This window comes from Notamacropus eugenii, chromosome 4 (genome assembly GCF_028372415.1).
Source record: "Notamacropus eugenii isolate mMacEug1 chromosome 4, mMacEug1.pri_v2, whole genome shotgun sequence".
Taxonomy (NCBI): domain Eukaryota; kingdom Metazoa; phylum Chordata; class Mammalia; order Diprotodontia; family Macropodidae; genus Notamacropus; species Notamacropus eugenii.
In genome coordinates, this window is record NC_092875.1 from 67539192 (window position 1) to 67557738 (window position 18547).

The following is an 18547-nucleotide window of genomic DNA, read 5'->3' on the forward strand; positions in this document are numbered from 1 at the left end:
ATTGTGTGTATATATGTGTATGTACATATATGTATATATGTACATAGACAGAGGCACAGGATGAGCTGAATATGAAGGGAGAATACCTAAAAAAAAATAAAATTTATTGTTGAATAGAATGTACTAGGAGTAAGAGAAAGGGAGAGGTAGAATGTAGCAAATCATCTCACATACAAGAGGGAAGCAAGAACTTGTACAATGGAGGGGGAAAGGGGGGAGATGAAAGGAAATAAGTGAGCCTTACTCTCATGGGATTTGGCTTAAGGAGGGAATAACACCCACTCAGTTGGCTATGGAAATTTATTTTACCCTGCAGGAAGGCAAGAGGGAAGGGGATAGGAGAGGGAAGATACATAAGGAAGGGACAGTAAATTGGTGAAAGGGATAATCAGAAATAAACACTATTGTGGGAGGACAGGTCAAGGAAGAGAATGGAATAAATGAAGGGCAGTATAGGACAGAGGGAAATGTGATAAGTCTTTTACACCATAACTATTATGGAAGTGCTTTGCATTGTTATACATGTATGACCTATATTGAATTGTTTGTTTTCTCAATGAGGGTGCATGAGGAGGGAGGGAGAGAATATGGAACTCAAAGTGAATATTAAAAAATAGTTTTAGCATGACACTGGAAATTAAGCTATACAGGCAATCTATTTTTCCCTACAGGAAAATAGAGGGGAAGGGGGATGGAAGAAGGGTGAGTAATTGGAGGGAGATCAGACTGGAGGAAGGGGTGGATGGGGTGGATGTTGCCCTGGGGTGGGGATGGGGAGAGATAGGGAGAAAATTTTGAATTCAAATGCTTGTGGAAGTGAATGTTAAAAAACTGAAAAATAAATAAATTATATATTTAAAAAATATTTTTAAAAAAAGAAATGAAACTGAGCTAGCTCCAGAATTGAGTCACAAGAGGGAGTCAGTGTGGTTCACTCCTTATCCCCTCAAGTCCCTCAGTTTTCTCGATGTATGAGATTTACAGGGCATATGACCAGGGCATATCATCTCAAGAAGATGCTGCTATTGCTGATAGTTTCATGAGATGACTGCTAGATGATGCTTTCTGGGACAATGTGGTCGTGACTGCTCCTTTTCCTACACAGCTTCAGTGGGCAGCAGATTGTTAGGCAGACCACCACATCCAGCTTCTACCATTAATAGTCATCCTTAATTGTGGTACTACCTATTCTCCCGTGGTGGTGGTTGTTGTCCTTTGTTCTTGAAGAGGATCAAAATGACATCACCATGATAAAGTTGAGTTTCAGTGTGTCCCACTGTGGCTGATTAGACCAATATGAGCTCAAAATGCTCTACCACAGATTGAGCACAGATAGTCCATGTGAACATATGGAGTGAATACTCCAAATTTGAGCATTCTATGTTTTTTTTGTGCTGTTTCAATTCTGCTTTGCTCATAGAGCACAGCACCTTTCTGATGTAGGCATGCCATGCTGAGCTGTCCTGTGCCAGTGTCTCCCATGTTACACAATCAAATCCAAAGTTCTTGAGAGTGTCCTTGTATTCTTCTTCTGGCCACCATGTGATTGCCTACTCCATGCGAGTTCTCTCTAAAATAGTCTTTTTGGTGAGCATGCATTTTCCATTGGAACAACATGGCCAACCCATCAGAGTTGCGCTCTCTGAAGAATAGTTTGAATGCTTGGCAGTTTAGTTAGACCAAGGACCTCAGTGTCTGGTACCTATCCTGCCAGGTGATCTTCAGAATCTTCCTAAGACTGCTCAAATGGAAGCAATTCAGTTTCCTAGCATGGCTCTGGTAGACTGTCCATGTTTCACAGGCATACAACAATGAAGTCAGCACAACAGCTCTGTAGACCTTTAGTTTGGTAGTCAGTCTAATACCTCTTCTCTCCCATACTTTTCTTTGGAACCTCCCAAACACTGAGCTAGCTCTGACAATGTGTGCCTCAACCCCATTGTCAATGTGTACATCCCTGGAAAGTACACTACCAAGGTAAGTGAACTTATCCACAGCATTCAAAACTTTTCCAGTTGTTGTAATCGATAACTCCACTTATGGATGGTGTGGTGGTGGCTGATGGAGCACCTGTGTTTTCTTGGTGCTAATTATTAGGTCAAAATTAGCGCAGGCAGCAGAGACTTGATCCATACGTTGTTGCATCTCAGCTTCAGAGGCTGCACTGTGTACACAATCATCTGCAAACAGAAAATCATGCACCAACGCTCCCTCCACTTTGGTCTTGGCTTGTAGCCTTTTCAAATTGAAGAACCTACCATCAGTATGGTAGCTGACCTTGATGCCATATTCATCTTCATTGAAAGCATTTGACAACATAACTGAAAACATTATGCTAAAAAGCATGGGAGCAAGCACACAGCCTTGCTTCACTCCACTGGTATCTGGGAAGGCACAAGAGTATTGTCCACTATCCAGAACCTGGGCAAGCATGCCATCAAGAAATTGACATACAATACTGATGAACTTCTCTGGCCAACCAAATTTTGACGTAATTTTCCATAAGCCCTCACAACTAACGTGTCAAAGGCCTTGGTCAGATCTACAACCATTGTGTACAGACCTCTGTTCTGCTCCTGGCATTTCTCCCAGAGTTGTCAGGCAGCAAACACCATATTAACTGTTCCTCTGCCCTTTCTGAAGCCACACTGGCTCTCAGGTAGATGACCATCTTCCAGGTGAAGGATTAGCCTATTAAGGAGGATTCTAGCAAGAGTCTTGCCAGCAGTGACTAAGAGAGACAACCCCCTGTGATTGTCGCAGGACAACATATTTTCTTTACTTTTATAGAGATGGACAATAAAGGCATCCTTGAACTCCTGGGGGATAACCTCCTCTTCCCATATAACCTGGAAAATTTCAGTCAGCTTTTGTATGAGCAGTGGTCCCCATACCTTGTAAATCTCAGCTGAAATAGAATCAGCACCAGGTGCTTTGTCACATGAAAGGAGCCTAATGGCACTCAAAACCTCTTCTTTGGTTGGAAGTTCAGCTAAGGAGGGATTGACTTCAACCTGAGGTAAACTGTCAATGGCCTCAGCATTGATTGATGATGATCTGCTGAGAACACTGTAAAAGTGTTCAGCCCATCTCTCTAAGATCATGTCCTTATCACTAATCAATGTGGTTCCATCAGCACTGAGTAGTTGTGATGCACCATAGGTTTTTGGTCCATAAATAGCTTTCAAGGAATCATAAAAGTGCTTTGGATTATTATTATCAGCATAAAACTGAACTTCATCTGCCTTCTTACTGAGCCAGGAATCCTGCATCTCTCTAAGACTTTCTTGTACTTTACTTTTGATGGAATTAAATGCTGCCTTCTTAGAGATGGATGAACCTGCTGGTACATCCTGTAGAGTTCTCATTTTTCATTTAGCAGCTTCTGAATTTCCCCGTCATTTTCATCAAACCAGTCTTGGAGTTTGCAAATTGTTCTGACCCAGATGAGCAAATGCAGTGCTGTATACCAAATCCCTGAAAGCTGCCCACTCCTTTTCTGCTCCACTGTTTCCAATTATGTGTTGGCTCAATTTTCCCTCCAAGTTATTAACAAACTGTTTACACTCAGAGAAGAGCTCTAATGTGTTGATATTAATTCTTCTGGTAGTCATTTTGCCTTGGGAGTGGCACTTTTGATGAATGCGAATATGTAGCTTGAAAAAGATAAGTCTATGATCAGTCCAGCACTCTGCACCACACATTGCCTTCATCACTCTCACATCTTGTCTCTCTCTTCTCCTTACAATCACGTAGTCTATTAGATGCCAATGTTTGCTGCGAGGGTGCATCCCTGAAGTTTTAGTGCATTTAGGTAAATGGCAAACAGTGTTGCTCAAGAGGTCATGCAATGAACAAGTCTTCAGCAGTAAATGACCATTGCTGTTGCTGTTTCCAACTCTGTTCCTTCCTAGGACTCCCTGCCAAGTCTGGTAGTCTGAGTTTACTCTAGCATTAAAGTCACCCAGAATTATAACCTTGTCCTGTTTTGGCACATTGATGATAATGATGCACACAAGTGACCCAAGCCATAGGGTCGTTTCTCACTGGAAGAAGCAGAGGGATTCGGCAGCCCCCTGGGTGTCTCATCAGTCTTTTAAGGATGGCACTGCTCACCTCCTGGCATGAGGAAGGAGGCTAGAAAAGATGCCCTAAAAACTGTATGTTTACCCAGTCCTGGCCTGATTACCGCAGCAGGCAGGGAATTCCACCAAAAAAATGTACAAAATGTACAAAAACATTTGCAAAGATGATTTCACTCACCATCGGCACATGGAATGTGCTCACACTTATAGACAACACAAAATCCAGTAAACCTTAATGACAAACTGATCTTGTTGCAAGAGAACTCAACAGGTATCTCAACCAAATAGCAGCCCTGAGTGAAACAGGGCTTACTGAAGTTGGAACTGGATACACATTTTTCTGGAGTGAGCACAGTGAAGGTGAGCACTGTGAAGCTGGCGTACTTTTTGCAATCAAAATTAATCTAATCAGCAAGCTGGTATGCCTGCCAAAAGAAGTGAATGACAGGCTCATGACGATGCTATTGCCAATCGCAGGAAAACGCCATGCCACCATCATCAGTGCCTATGCTCCCACCATGATGAACCCCGATGAGGTCAAAGAAAAATATTATGAAGACCTAGAGACCTCTTCTCCCATAGAAGAAGAAGGGCCTTCAACAACATCTGTCTTAGCTTTTAACAGAGATCTTTTAGATAATCAAAGTCCTCTCCTACCCAGTAATCAGAATAAGGATAAACCCTTATCTATTGTTTTGCTTCCTTAGAAGAAGCCTCTGTTAGTTTCCAGGAACTTGTCTGTGAAAGGCTTTTCCTCTTCAAAAAGAGAGTCTTTACTCCAAGATTCAAGTCTTTTGGAACACAGAATAACCAGCCAGTAAATAAGAAGGCAGCTTCATACCCCTAGGAATGAAGTCTAATTTTTTCATTGAGATTCTATCTGATTTAGGATCACAAAGTCGCTGTAATGCTCTTTTATAATATCCAGTTATCAAAATGTAACCATTAAAGATCAATTGATCAACAATTGTTAACAACAACTTATTAAGTGCTGGCTGGGCTTAAGGATCTCTAGTTTTCTCAACCTGAAGATTATTTTTGTTTTTCATATAAGAGGAAGGGAGAGAGAAGGCCCAGGAACAAAATTCCCTAGGTAGAAGAACCATTTTAAGATACTGTCATCCATCTTCTTTGTTTCAAATTCTAGTCTGTTGTGTATAAGTGGCTGGCGTAAACCTCTCTAGGTTTTAAACTGCCCCCTACAATGATTTATTTTTTTTTAAAAGAGATAATTATTTTTTTTTAAACAATCTCTGAGGTCCTTTCCAGCTCTGGCATCCCGTTTTCAAAAAGTCTTTCTAGTTCTGATATTTTCTGTCCTAAGGTCCCTCCTAACTCTGAAATTCCATATTCTAAGGAACCCCCTTAACTCTGACATCCTATGTTCTAAGGGCACCCCTGCCTCAGTTCTGACATTCCATGTTCTAAGACCCCTCCTAGCTCTGACATTTTGTGTTCCAAGGACCTTTCTGTGTCTTTCATTGTTCTGAGGTTTAACCTACAGAACATTTTCTTCCTGTAATTCTGTGATCTTTTGAGAAATAGGAAGCCATTGTAGACTTTGGTGTAGTTTAACTAACATGACAAAAGCTGCATTATTAAAACATATTAATAGTGGGACCTGGAGCAGTAGCACAGGATATAGAAGGGATTTACCTGGGAGAATCAGGAATATGAAATAGTAGGCATCTAGGCAGGCAGGAGGTCATCAATAAGGTAATGTGGTCATGATTACAGGCAGATGCAGAAACTAGGAGAAACATAAGAAACAGGGCAAATAATGGCAGAGCAATATGAGATACCAGTACTCCAGAAATCTTTGTATTGACTTAGCTAGGAGGCATCTGCAGGGAATTTGAGATTTTCTATTGGCCAAAATATACCACCAAAGCTATAGGATGGGCTTTTGGGTTTGCGTTTTTTGGTTTTTTCTCCAAAAGATACATAATCATTGCAAGAATATTAGAATCCAGTGGATAGAGAAAAGATGCCTTTTTCATATACCTTTTTCTCTGGGTCAAATTCATATGCATACTAAACCAGAAGATATCTTTGGGAATTTCTTACCTTAAGTCAGATCCTCTTAAAGAAAGGATTTGTTCTGTAAAACTTGGACTCAGTCAAAAGGCCATATCCAAGGACTAGAAGGCCACATGCGACCTTGAGGCCACAGGTTCCTCACCCCTGATTTATGATGTGACAAAGGACTGTGAGCTTCATGTCAGACAAAGAGGTTAAGAAAGAAAAACTTAATTGTAGCCAGGGGGATGCTGTCTGCCTTTTGTTAGCTTGGTATGGTGGCTTATATCCTCTAAATATGTCTAAAGAGCTATCAGTCTGCCTTTATCAGGAAGACACTTTTGAATAACTACACTCAGTACACTGGAGTAGATGGTCTAAGGAGATGAGGCCCAGAAGGCAGTAGGAGGGAATCAGATCAGTCAGTGACCTCAAAACCAGCCTAGAAGAGAGTAGACAGGTCCAGGAGACTAAGAGAGATGGAGAGCATTGGTGTTGTGATACCTAGTGAAGTGAAGTAGAGATAATACTCAGTTACAGGCCCGAGAGAGCAGCATTCACAGGGCAGTAGACTTAGCATGTGTGTGTGTGTATGCACACATATGGATGCATCTCTCCACATGTATGGCTTAGGTATTTATGGTCTTTCCACTGATGATATATGCATTTGTAGGAGAAGGTATCCCAGGTTTGTGGAAGAAATTTTCTAATGTCCCTTTTCTTTCTACGCCAGTGCATGATTTGGCTTTGCTTTGAACCAGTCAAGTCCTCTGGCTGACTAGCAAAAGATGGCAGCTTATGAGCTATATTTTGAGTAGATGAAGACATACACAGAGGACCTTGAACCTGAAACAGTTTTTCTGGGGGTCCCTCTTGTGAGAAAGGAGTGTCCCAGGTGCTATGTGTTATGTGCTCTCTCCTCAAATCATATGTGTGTATATGTACACACATATGTATATATACACATAATACATCTATATGTATTGTGTACATATGTATATATGTGTGTGTGCATTATATACATATATTTAAGATTTCTCAAATATGTCACATATTACATAAAATTATATATTATGTACATATATGACATATTTAGATAAAATTATGAGAGATGTTAGCATTGATGGTATAAATAGATACGACTAGGGGAGCATATAAGATATATACATATATGCACATATATGTATATATCTACATATATAGCCACATGTTGATGTGTGTAGATATGTATATGTAGATATGTATATCTACACACATATATTATGTATACAGATACAAATATATCTAGTGCTAATTAAATCACCTTTAAGATATCTCAAACTAGTTGTTCCATAGGTACTTCAAACTCAATATATCCAAGACTGAATTCATTCCCTCCACCCACCCATACTTCCCTCTTCCCTGTTACTGTCTAAGACACCCCCACCCTCCCAGTATAATTCAAAACACTCACACCACATGCCTGATCTGTTGCCAACTTGTCATTTCTACCTTCATAATACTTTTCATATATATTCCCTTCTCTCCTTTGGCCCTGCCACCACTCTGATACAGACCCTCATCCCTTCTAGCCAGGTCTCTATGCCTCAAGTCTCTCCCCACTTAGATCCCCCCTATACTCAGCTGCCAAAGTGATCTTCCTAAAGTGAAAGTCAAACTGCGCCAGTCAGTAAATTCCAATAGCTCTCTATTACTTCTATGATCAAAAATAAACTGAGTGGTCAATAATGTCAGACTGCAGGGAGATAGAGGAAAACAAGAGTTGAGAAAATGGTGCAGTGGAGAGAGTCTTGGACTTAGAGTTAGGAGAGGCATAGGTTCAAATTTCATCTTTGGCATTTAATAACTGTGTGAGAATAGGTAAATAATGCACTTAGTTCCTCTCAGTCTCAGTTTGCTCACTCATAAAATGGATGCAATTCCTGTAGAACTAGTCTCAAGAGATTGTCAGGATGAAATGAGATGACACATATAAATTGTTCTGTAAACCTAAGGTATGATATAAATGTCTGATGTTAATATGATTATTATTACACATTCTTCTAGGCAAGGCTGACTTCCCAATTTACCAAGAATATAAAGGAACCAAGACAATCCAAGGGTCAAAGGCTAAGTCGCACTCAAGACTCTTGCCCTCCTCAGCCCCCATTGAACCAAAAGGCTCAAGCTGTCCAGGTTCAGCTGCAGCAAGAAAATACTTTCCATCAGATCCCCACCTACTATCTCCAGCCCTACATGCTCAGGTGTAACTCCAAAACCCGGCCTTTTAGTAATGTTCTGGTAGATGAGATGGATATGATGTTGACCAAAGCAGCCACAATCATCCAGTCAGCCTGGCGAGGCCACCATCTTAGACAGAAGATGTGCATGGAGTCAGAGGCAAGCAAGGCAGCTGAGGCTGTACAGAGTGCCTGGCATCAGTTTGGTGTCCACCGTCTGCAATCCACTCGGGAGCTGGGGTGCATGTCACAGAAGCAGATCCGTGTCTTCAGAAGGACTTCTCATTCACAGAATATAATCACCTCTGAGACAGTGACTGAGACTAGTAAGGACCAGAAGCAGCTTTGGAGACCCTTGGAACATTTCCATCAGCAGAAATTAGGGGTCTCTACCACTGGGCTCCATCCTGCCAAAAGTACAGTGGACAAACGGACTCAAGTCTCCCAGGAGCAAGAGGACATTCCAACCCCTGAGAAACTTTCCCAGTCATATCTAGAGACCAAAGCATACTGGATACAGTCCCAGGATCAGCTAAAGCGTAAAAATGAGACCTTTAAAATTCACAGACATTACAATGATACAGAGATCAAGGTCCCACCCCAAACATATCCTACAGATCCAATGGTCAAGACCTCTTCTCAGATATATCCCACACCTGGACAGGCCAAGGCCCTGTTCCAGGCACAATCCACAGCTAGATTGTCCAAGAACCTTCTGCAGGAACACATAGCTGGAGTGACCAAGGTCTCATCTCAGGCAAATCTGGTAGCTGAAGTAGCCAAGACCCCATTTCAGACGCAGGTCTCAACTAGTGAAACCAAGGTGCTATCCCATACAAATCTGGCAGCTAAAGGGATCATGACCCCACCCCAGGTACACTCCACAGCTGGAGTGACCAAGGTCCTATCTCATGCAAATCTAGCAGCTAAAGGGACCAAGGCCCCACCCCAGGCACACTCCACAGCTGGAGTGACCAAGGTCCTATCTCACGCAAATCTAGCAGCTAAAGGGACCAAGGCCCCACCCCAGGCACACTCCACAGCTGGAGTGACCAAGGTCCTATCTCACGCAAATCTAGCAGCTAAAGGGACCAAGGCCCCACCCCAGGCACACTCCACAGCTGGAGTGACCAAGGTCCTATCTCACGCAAATCTAGCAGCTAAAGGGACCAAGGCCCCACCCCAGGCACACTCCACAGCTGGAGTGACCAAGGTCCTATCTCACGCAAATCTAGCAGCTAAAGGGACCAAGGCCCCACCCCAGGCACACTCCACAGCTGGAGTGACCAAGGTCCTATCTCACGCAAATCTAGCAGCTAAAGGGACCAAGGTCCCACCCCAGGCACACCTCACAGCTGGATCAACCAAAGTCTCATCCAAGGAACGTCCAACAGCTGGAACAACCAAGGCTTCATCTCAGTCACATCTGGCAACTGTAGTGAACAAGGCTCCACTCCAGGAACAACCCATGTCTGGAACAGCCAAGGCCTCGTCCCAGTCACATCTGGCAGCTGTAGCAAACAAGGCCCCACTCCAGATACAACCCATGTCTAGAACATCCAAGACCTCATCCCAGTCACATCTGGCAGCTGTAGCAAACAAGGGTTTACATCAGGCACAACCCACATCTGGACCAACCAAGGCCTCATCCCAGTCATATCTGGCAGCTGTAGTGAACAAGATCTTACACCAGGCAAAACCCATCGCTGGAGTGACCAAAGTCTCATACAAGGGAAATCTGGCAAGAGGAATGACCAAGGCCCCAACCCAAGAACACCCCATAGTTAGAGCAAACAAAACCTTGTCCCAGTTATATCTGGCAGCTGAAGGGACCAAGGCCCCATCTCAGGCACAATCCACAGCTAGAGCAGCCAAAATCTCAAGTAAGAAACATCTGTCACCTGGAGAAAACAAGGCCCCATTCCAGTCACATCTGTCAGCTGAGGTGACCAAGGCTCCTTCTCAGGTATATTCCACATCTAGAGTGAGTAAATCCTCTTCCCAGACACATTCCACAGCTGGAGTGACCAAGACACCATCCTCAGCATCATTCACAATTAGAGTAAACGAGTCATCTTCCCAGACACATTCCACAGTTGGAGTGATCAAGATACCATCTCAGACATATCTGGAAGCCAAAGCAATCCAGGTCCCATCCCATGAATACTTGGAGGCTAAGGCAACTCAAGTCCCATCTCAGAGTGATTTGAAGATCAAGACAATCCAGGGTCTATCTCAGTCCTATCTAGAGCCTCAAATCCCACCCCAAGTCCAACTAGGGACCACAGGGACAGAGATGCCATTGCAGGCACAGATAGGGTCACTCATATCTAAATCTGTATCCTGGAAAGACAAAGCTCAGGCTCTCCAAGACCAGGGAGGGATAACGGCAGCTCCAGAGGTGGCAAATGAGAATAAGTTGGGAGGGCCTCAGGTGGCAAAGACTAAGTCCTCTCAGGAACAGCTAGGCACCGTGCTGTCCAAGGCTCTCTGTCAGGAAGAGGTGAGAGCAGCTTTAATCAATGCTTTCTCTCAAGAAGTTTTGGGCCCTAGCATGTCCAGGACTTTGCCTCAAGGGATGCTGGGGCCAGTGTTGATTAAGGCCCTCTCTCGCGGGGCTCTGGGGACAAGTGTTTCAAGAGCCCTGTCTCGGGGGGAACTGCGGGCAGAGGTAGCCAAAGCTATGTCCCAAGGAAAGCTTGGGGAAGCCCTGGACAAAGCTCTGACCAAAGATGAGAGGGCTGCCCTCAACCAGGCCCTCTCACAGGGGGAGCTGAGAACTGTCCTCAGCCAGATTTTATCCCAAGGTGTGTTGGCAGCCATGGCAAGACCATTTGATGTGGGAGCTTCTTCAAGCCCACCCCTAGGGGAAGTGGGAGGTGGGATCACACAAGCCACAAGTCAGGTAGACTTGGGAGAGGCAGAGAGTACTATCTTCTCAGTAAACCCCAACCCATCAGTTGTTGTCCCAAGGGAGAGCCCTTGGCAGCAAATCTTACATGAAGAGACATTGCTACCTGTGGAGACCAACGTGATTGGGGGAATGGCCCCCAGTCTTCATCAGGATTCTGAGGTCAATGCAGGAGCTAGACCAAGTCTCCACCAAGTATTCATGCCCAATGGATTGGGTTCAATTCTGCCCTGGGGGTCCACGGCCAGTGAAATGGCCTCAAATCTGCCTCAGGGAACTGTGGCCAGTGAACTTGTCCGAAGTCTGTTGCAGGGCCCTCCAGGTTATGAGATAGCCTCTACTCTGGATAAGCCACCTATGGCCAGTGGGGAGACAGCAAGTTTGTCCCAAGAAAATGGGAGCAGTGGAGTCAAGCCAGGCCTACATCAGACATCTGTGGTCAATGAGGTGACCCCAAGATTACAACAACTACCCATGACCAGTGGGGTAACACCAGTTCTACATCAGAGACCAATGGCCAGTGGGGTAATTCTAAGTTTGCATCAGCCACCTGTGGTCAGTGAGGTGACACCAAATTTGCACCAGCCATCTGTAGACAAAGGAGTGGCTCAAAGCTTAGGTCCAGTCTCAGGAGCCAGTGGGGTGGTACCAAGTCTATTTCAGGATCCTAGAGACAGGGAGATAGACCCAAGTTTATACCAGGCATCTGTGGCCAGAGAGATCTCAGCTCTACATCAAGGGCCTGAGACCAGTGGTTTGGCCCAGAGTATTCCCCAGAAATCAATGGAAAATAGGGTAATTCCAAGTCTAAACCAGGCCTTGGTAGCTAGTGGAGTTACCCCAAATCTCTCCAAGGTATCCATAATCAGTGGAGTGCCCTCAAGTCTTTATAACAGATCTATGACCACTGCTATATCTCCAAATATGTACCAGATGTCTGGGGCCAATGGGGTGGCCCCAAATCTATCCCAGGAGTCTTTGGTCAGTGGCATAGTGCCAAGGCTATACCAGACATCTGTGGCTCACGGGGTGACACCAACTCCAAATCTACAACAAGGGTCTGTGGCTAGTGGACTGGTTCCAGGTCTAGATCCAACCTTGGTAATCAGTGGCATGTCTCCAGACCTACACCAGGCATCCATGAACAGTGATGTGGCCTCAAACCTATTTCAGGAATCTGTAGCCAACACTTTAGGCCAGAATGCATCACAGACACCTGTAGGAATTAAGATTCTGAGTTCACAACAAAACTTAACTTCTGATAGATTAACCAGAAGTCTGTCCTGGAGCTCCACAACCAATGAGGTACATTCAAAGCTGGCCAATGGAGCAGTCCTAAGTCTCTCCCAGGCACCTATCCCTAGGATACCAGCTCCAGACTTCCACCAGGTATCCCAAACCACTGGTTCAATGTTGCAACACACTTTGAGACCCAATGCTCCATCCCTAAGCATGCACTGGGAGTCACACAGTTTGGCCAATACAAATCCAAGTGAGCAGTTGGGGAGCAGTATAGCCACTGAGAACCTACAGCAGGGGCCTATGTCTCTGAGTCTTGGAGAGGATCCAAATCTACACCAGATATCTATTAGCAGTGGGATAAATCAGAAACCACCTGAGACACCTATGCCCAGTGGGGTAGGTTCAGATCTATATGAGACATCTGTGGCCAATGAGGTGACCCCATGTCTACACCGAGTGTTTGAAGCCAGTAGAATGGAGCAAAATCTACACCCCATCTCTATGACCAGTAAGTTACCCCTTAGTTTATGCCAGAGGTCCATGGCTAGTGGATTAACCTCAAGTATACAACAGGTGTTTAGGGACAAGTCAGAGCTTAAGACACACCAAGTGTCCACTACTAGAAGCATGGCTCAGAGTCTCCACCAGGAGTCTGGAGTCAGTGCAGAGGCCCCAAGTCTCTATCAACGTTCTTTGGCCAATGGGATAACCCTGAATCTACACCATGGTCCTTCGGCCACTCAGGTTATCCCCAGTCTACAGCAGGAGTCCCTGGTCAGTGGGATAACCCACAATCTATATCAGAGATCCATGAATTCCAGGGTGGATTCAGGCATACCCTGGGATTCTGTAGTCATTGAGGTGCCCCCAAATATGTATCAGAAATCTATGACTACTGAGAGTACCCCAAATAATTCCAGGGGGCCTCCAACCAATCTACATAAGGAATCCATGGCTACAGGTGGGATGCTAAGCCTACCTGTGGGTTCTTCAATCTGTGGTGAGGGGCAAAATGATGCCCAGGAAATTACAGTTTGTTGGGAAGATCCAAAGTTGCACCAATGCTCCATGTCCACAAAGGTAGAACCTCATGCAGGCCAGAAGTTCATGAGCTACAGGATGGGACCACATCTGTCCCAGGAGGTAATTCCAGGTTCACCCAGGAGACCAGTAGGTAAGGAGAGGACTGCAAGTCAGGGATCTGGAGTCAGTGTGATGACTCCAAGTGTGAACTGGCAATCTGAAGTCAAGGAGGTAGTATCCAAGGTGCACTTGGGATCTAGGATCAGTGAGCTAGCCCCAAATGGGTATAGGGAAACTAGAGCCATTGAAATAGCCCCAAATATTCACCAGGGACCCAAGTTCAATGAGGTATCCCTAGATGTGCCCTGGGAATCTGTGGTCAGTGAGGTTGCCACCAGTATTCAACAAAGGTCTGTAGTCAGTGAGAGGCTTCCAACTGTGCCTCAGACAACTGTGGTCAATGGAGTGATCCCAACTGTGCATAAGGAATCTGTGGTCAGCAGGGTGCTTCAGGTATCTAGAGTCAGTACAGTAGCCCCAAGTTTGCCTCAGGGATCTGTGGTCAGTGAAGCCATTCCAAACATGAGTCAAGAATATATAACTGGTAGAGTGGCCTCTACTGTATGTCAAAGACCTTTGCCCAAACCAGTTTCCACACAAGTGCATTGGAGATTCGCAGCCAGACAGTTCATTCCAAGTCCATTCCAGAAATTTATTCCTATTGGGGATGACTCTGGAATGAATCAGGGATCTGTGGCCAGTGGAGTGACTCCAAGTCTGAAACAAGATTTTCTGTTTGATGAGGTGACCCTAAATGTCAATCAGGGACCTGTATCCAAGCCAGAGTCCCCAGAAGTACATTGGAGATTAGCAGCCAACCAGTTGGTACCAAGCCTATTCTATACATTTATGCCCAGCAGAGAGGATCCCAATGTAGTTCAGGAGTCTGAGGCCACAGGCATAGCTTCTTATATAAATCAAGGTACATCCCCAAGCGTACATCAATCAGCCATGGTCAATGGAGTGGTTCCAAATGTACACTGGACATCTGCACCCAATAGGGCAACACAGAATAGGAATGTAATTGCCAGTAGAGTACCCCCTGATATAAACCAGGGGCCTGTGGTCAGTGGAGCAGTTCCAAGTGTGGTAATTGGTGTGGCCCCAAATGTACATAAAGGTTCCAAAGTTAGTGTAGTGGCCCCAAGTGTTCATCTAGAATCTGGGACCACTGGAGTGACTCCAGATGTACTTCAAGAATCCAAAACCAATACGGTGACTCAGAATGTAAGTTGGGGTTCTGTACCCATTGGAGGAGCCCCAAGTATACATCAGGGATCCAGGAGCAGTAGAGTAGCCTCTAAATCAAATTTGAGATCTGTGACCAATAAAGTAGCCCCAAATGTACGTCAGGGAGCGATGCCAAGTGGGCCAGTCCAAACTGTGAATTGGGGTTCTGTGACCAGTGGGGTAGTTCCGAGTGTAAGTTTAGGACCTATGACCAGTAAGTTAACCCCAAGGACAGGTGGTCAGTCTGTGGCCAGTGAAGACATCTTAAGTGGCCATCAGAGATCTATGACCAGCACAGGGGCCCCAAATGTGAACTGGGGATGGGAGAACACTAACATAGCCTCAAGTGTATATCAAGAATCCATGGTCAGTGAGACAGTCCCAAATGCACATCAAGAATTCTTGAGCACTGAGCTGACCCCACCTACAACAAGTTGGAGATCTGCGACCAGGAGCATAGCCCCTGGTATACATCAGGGATCTGCAGGTGGTCGGATAGCCCCATTCATGCATCATGGACCCACGGCTGGTAGAGTAGTCCCAAGTGTGACTCAGGGACACATAGCCAGTAGAGGAATCCCAAGGCTGCATCAGGAATCCATGGCCAGCGGAATGGCCCAGAGTGTGAACTGGGGATCTACGGCCAGTGGAGTAATAAGAGTAGCCCCAAGTCAAGAATCTGTGGCCAGTGGGGTAACACCAAGTATCTATCAGGGGTTCCCGGAAAGTGGAGTGCCCCAGGGATCCATAGCTAGTGGAATACCCCCAAGTGTGTACCAGGGCTCCCCTGCCAGTAGGATGACCCTACTCCATGGGAGTCCCCTCATCAGCGAAGTGACTCCACACGGGACTTTGCAATACCCAGTTAGTCCAGGACCACCAAGCATACAACAGGCATTTGCGGTCAGTGGAGCGGTGCCAATTGTTAATCAGGGATCTGGCGCCAGTAAGGATATCCCAAATGCACTTTGGGGACTCATGACCCAAAAGGTAAATCAATGCGCTGTACAACAAGGGTCTGGGGGTAGCAAAGCTAAAACGAGTTCAGGTTCAGAGAAAGAAATCCCTAGTCCTCCACGAAAAGGCCGTAGCGGACAACCAGAAATATCGGAAGCAGCGCAACAACGCGCGGCTTCCGTGATCCAAGCCGCCTTCAGGGGCTACAAAGCCCGTAACCATCTGAAAGTACAGCATGAAGCAGCCACCCTCATCCAGGCCAGGTGGAGAGGCTTCCAGAATCGGAAGTCTCTGGTCCACGACATGAAAGCAGCTATCAAGATCCAAGCCGTCTGGAGAAGCTTCCGCACGCGTCAAAAGCTGGTGAATCGGGGGTTCGCAGTGGACCTACTCTCAGACAAGAAGATCCCGCCCCACCGCTGCTTCCAGTCCTGCCATCCACGTTCTTGTGTCCTCTGTCAGAGCCTACAGAGGAAAGTCGAGAAAGGCCCCACCTGCCTGGCATTGCTCACGCAGCCCAACACCAGGACCTGCCATATCTGCCAGCGCACGTTCCAGACGAGGCTGCTCCATGGCCTTGGCGGGGGCAACGAGGGCCTGCCTGGGCAGAGGGTGAGCTCATCTTCCAGCCGGAAGTCTCGCCAGCCACCCAATGCACGAAAGGCAGCCGTGTTGATTCAGGCTCTCTGGAGGGGCCACCAGGCTCGGCAAGCCCTGAACAAGCAGCAGGCAGCGGCCACGCTATTGCAGGCTTTCTGGAGGGGCTTCATCACCCGCAAAAATCTCACTGAGAAAGTCATGCTCCTGGGCCCTACCTTGGCCCCAGGCTAGAGCGTTAAGCCACTCAGCCCCTGGGGGGTGGGGGGGGAGGGGAGGGAGTCTGGGGAAATGGTGGCTCTGGAGGATGAAGCCTTTCTTGAGATGACCTAATAAAGCCTTCCAGTGCCTTGATCCTAGTCTGTCTATTAGGGTTGGGCTAAGTGGAAGAGAATGAAGGGGATCACTGGAAGGTTGTAGGGCACCTGAGGTCTAGCTAGGAATAAGGCCCGGCAGAGCACCTGCTTAGTTGCAAATCTCTGTAATTCCGTCTAGGTGGTGCCAGATAGCTCCCCAAAATGCAAAGGGGTGAGTGGTAGAAGCTGCAGAGATTAAGAGGATGAGACAAAATTTCGTGCAGGGTCTCTCTAAGAGTAGACACTTTTAAACAAGATACCGTTCTGATTTGGGAAACCATGGGAGACCAGGTCAGCAGGGTAATCCGGGAGGTGTCCCACCCACCCCAGAGAGGCACGCAATGGACCAGCTTCATAAAGGGTGTGGTGGGGGGGGGCGGTCACCCCCATCTGTGGCAACGTACATGTGCCAGGAGTCGAAGCAAAGATTCCAGGGCTGAATGATGAGCCACCATGCCCGGAAGAAGATCGAGACAGCTGTCCAGTCTTGACTCCTGTGATGAAGTACTTACTGAGCTACTTTGGAAGCATTTGGTGGCTTGATAAAAGAGAAGGTTCTGAAGAGAGGATTTCGTTGCTGGGGAATTATCTTTCCCTTGGAGAGTGCAGCAAGGGGAGGGAGTAGATTGTTGTCTCTTCTCCCCTCTTCTCAATACCCTCAGAGCAGGAGCAGTTAAGATAGCTCTAGGAGCTGGGGTGTACCAGAACTAAGGGACTCTCCAGAACTTACACCCCACAAATCTTACAAACTGAGGTTTGGTTTATTGTTTTGTTGGTTGTCCAGACCAGAGAAGGGAAGCTAGGTAGTGGTCTGGATAGCGCCCTGGGTCTGGAGTTCAGGAAGACCTGAATTCAAATCCAGCCTCAGACACTTCCTAGTTGTGTGATCCTGGGCAAGTCACTTCACTCTGCTTGCCTCAGTTTCGTCATCTGTAAAATAATATGGACAAGGAAATGGCAAATCACTCCAGTATCTCTGCCAAGAAAACCCCAAATAGGGTCATGAAAAAATTGGTCACTACTGAACGAACTATTAGAGGTGTCAAACGCAACAGCAATGCCCATGTTTTACAAAATACAGCAAAACATGGATAATACTACATTTTAAAACTACGTTAATAAAATAATCTGTGGCAGGAATCCTCATGTACCATTTAGTTCTCCCCTTTCCCCAATTCTATTTGAGTTTGATACCACTGGTCTAAAGCAAGTTTTCTTAAACTTTCTCCACTTGTGACCCCTTTTTGTGTTCTGGCAGCATTTGTTGGTACTTCGGAGCATCATGGCATGCCCAGTGCAAAGTCTGCCTTCTTTCTGTTCAGAACCAAGGCTGCGGTGAAGTTGCCCTATGCAATAAAAGCAAGCGCTGGTAAAAAAAAAAAACACCTTGGATTCATTACTTGTTTGATTTTGATTTAATTTTTGGTCATTGTGCAGTCAGAAACCTCTTACTGTTGCCAAATTTTTCTTGACACTATATAGGGTCACAACCCACAGTTTAAGAATTCCTTGTCTAATCCAGCAATACCGCTTCTAGGACTACCCCAAAGGAATCATAAAAATGGGAAAGGGTCCCACATGTGCAAAAATATTTATAGCAGCTCTCTTTGTGGTGGCCCAAAACTGGAAATCAAGGGGATGTCTATCAATAGAAGAATGGCTGAACAAGTTGTGGTATATGAATGTAATGGAGTCCTATTGTGCCATGAGAAATGATGAATAGGAAGACTTCAGAGAAGCCTGGAAAGACTTTTATGAACTGATGCTAAGTGAAAGAAGCAGAACCAGGAGAACTTTGTACACAGCAACAACCACAGTGTGCAAGGAATTTTTCTGGTTAACTCAGTC

The 18547-nt window shown here is 45.7% G+C and overlaps 1 protein-coding gene across 1 annotated transcript in view; it reads left to right on the forward strand.

Annotated features, from left to right (window-relative positions):
- Window positions 1–16653, forward strand: part of IQCN (IQ motif containing N) — a 59379-nt gene extending 42726 nt beyond the window's left edge. Inside the window, exon 3 of the mRNA XM_072601655.1 lies at window positions 8151–16653. Coding sequence (XP_072457756.1) covers window positions 8151–16577 — 8427 coding nt within the window. The 3' untranslated portion in view covers window positions 16578–16653. The remainder of the gene's footprint in view (window positions 1–8150) is intronic.
- Window positions 16654–18547: the final 1894 nt, after the last annotated feature.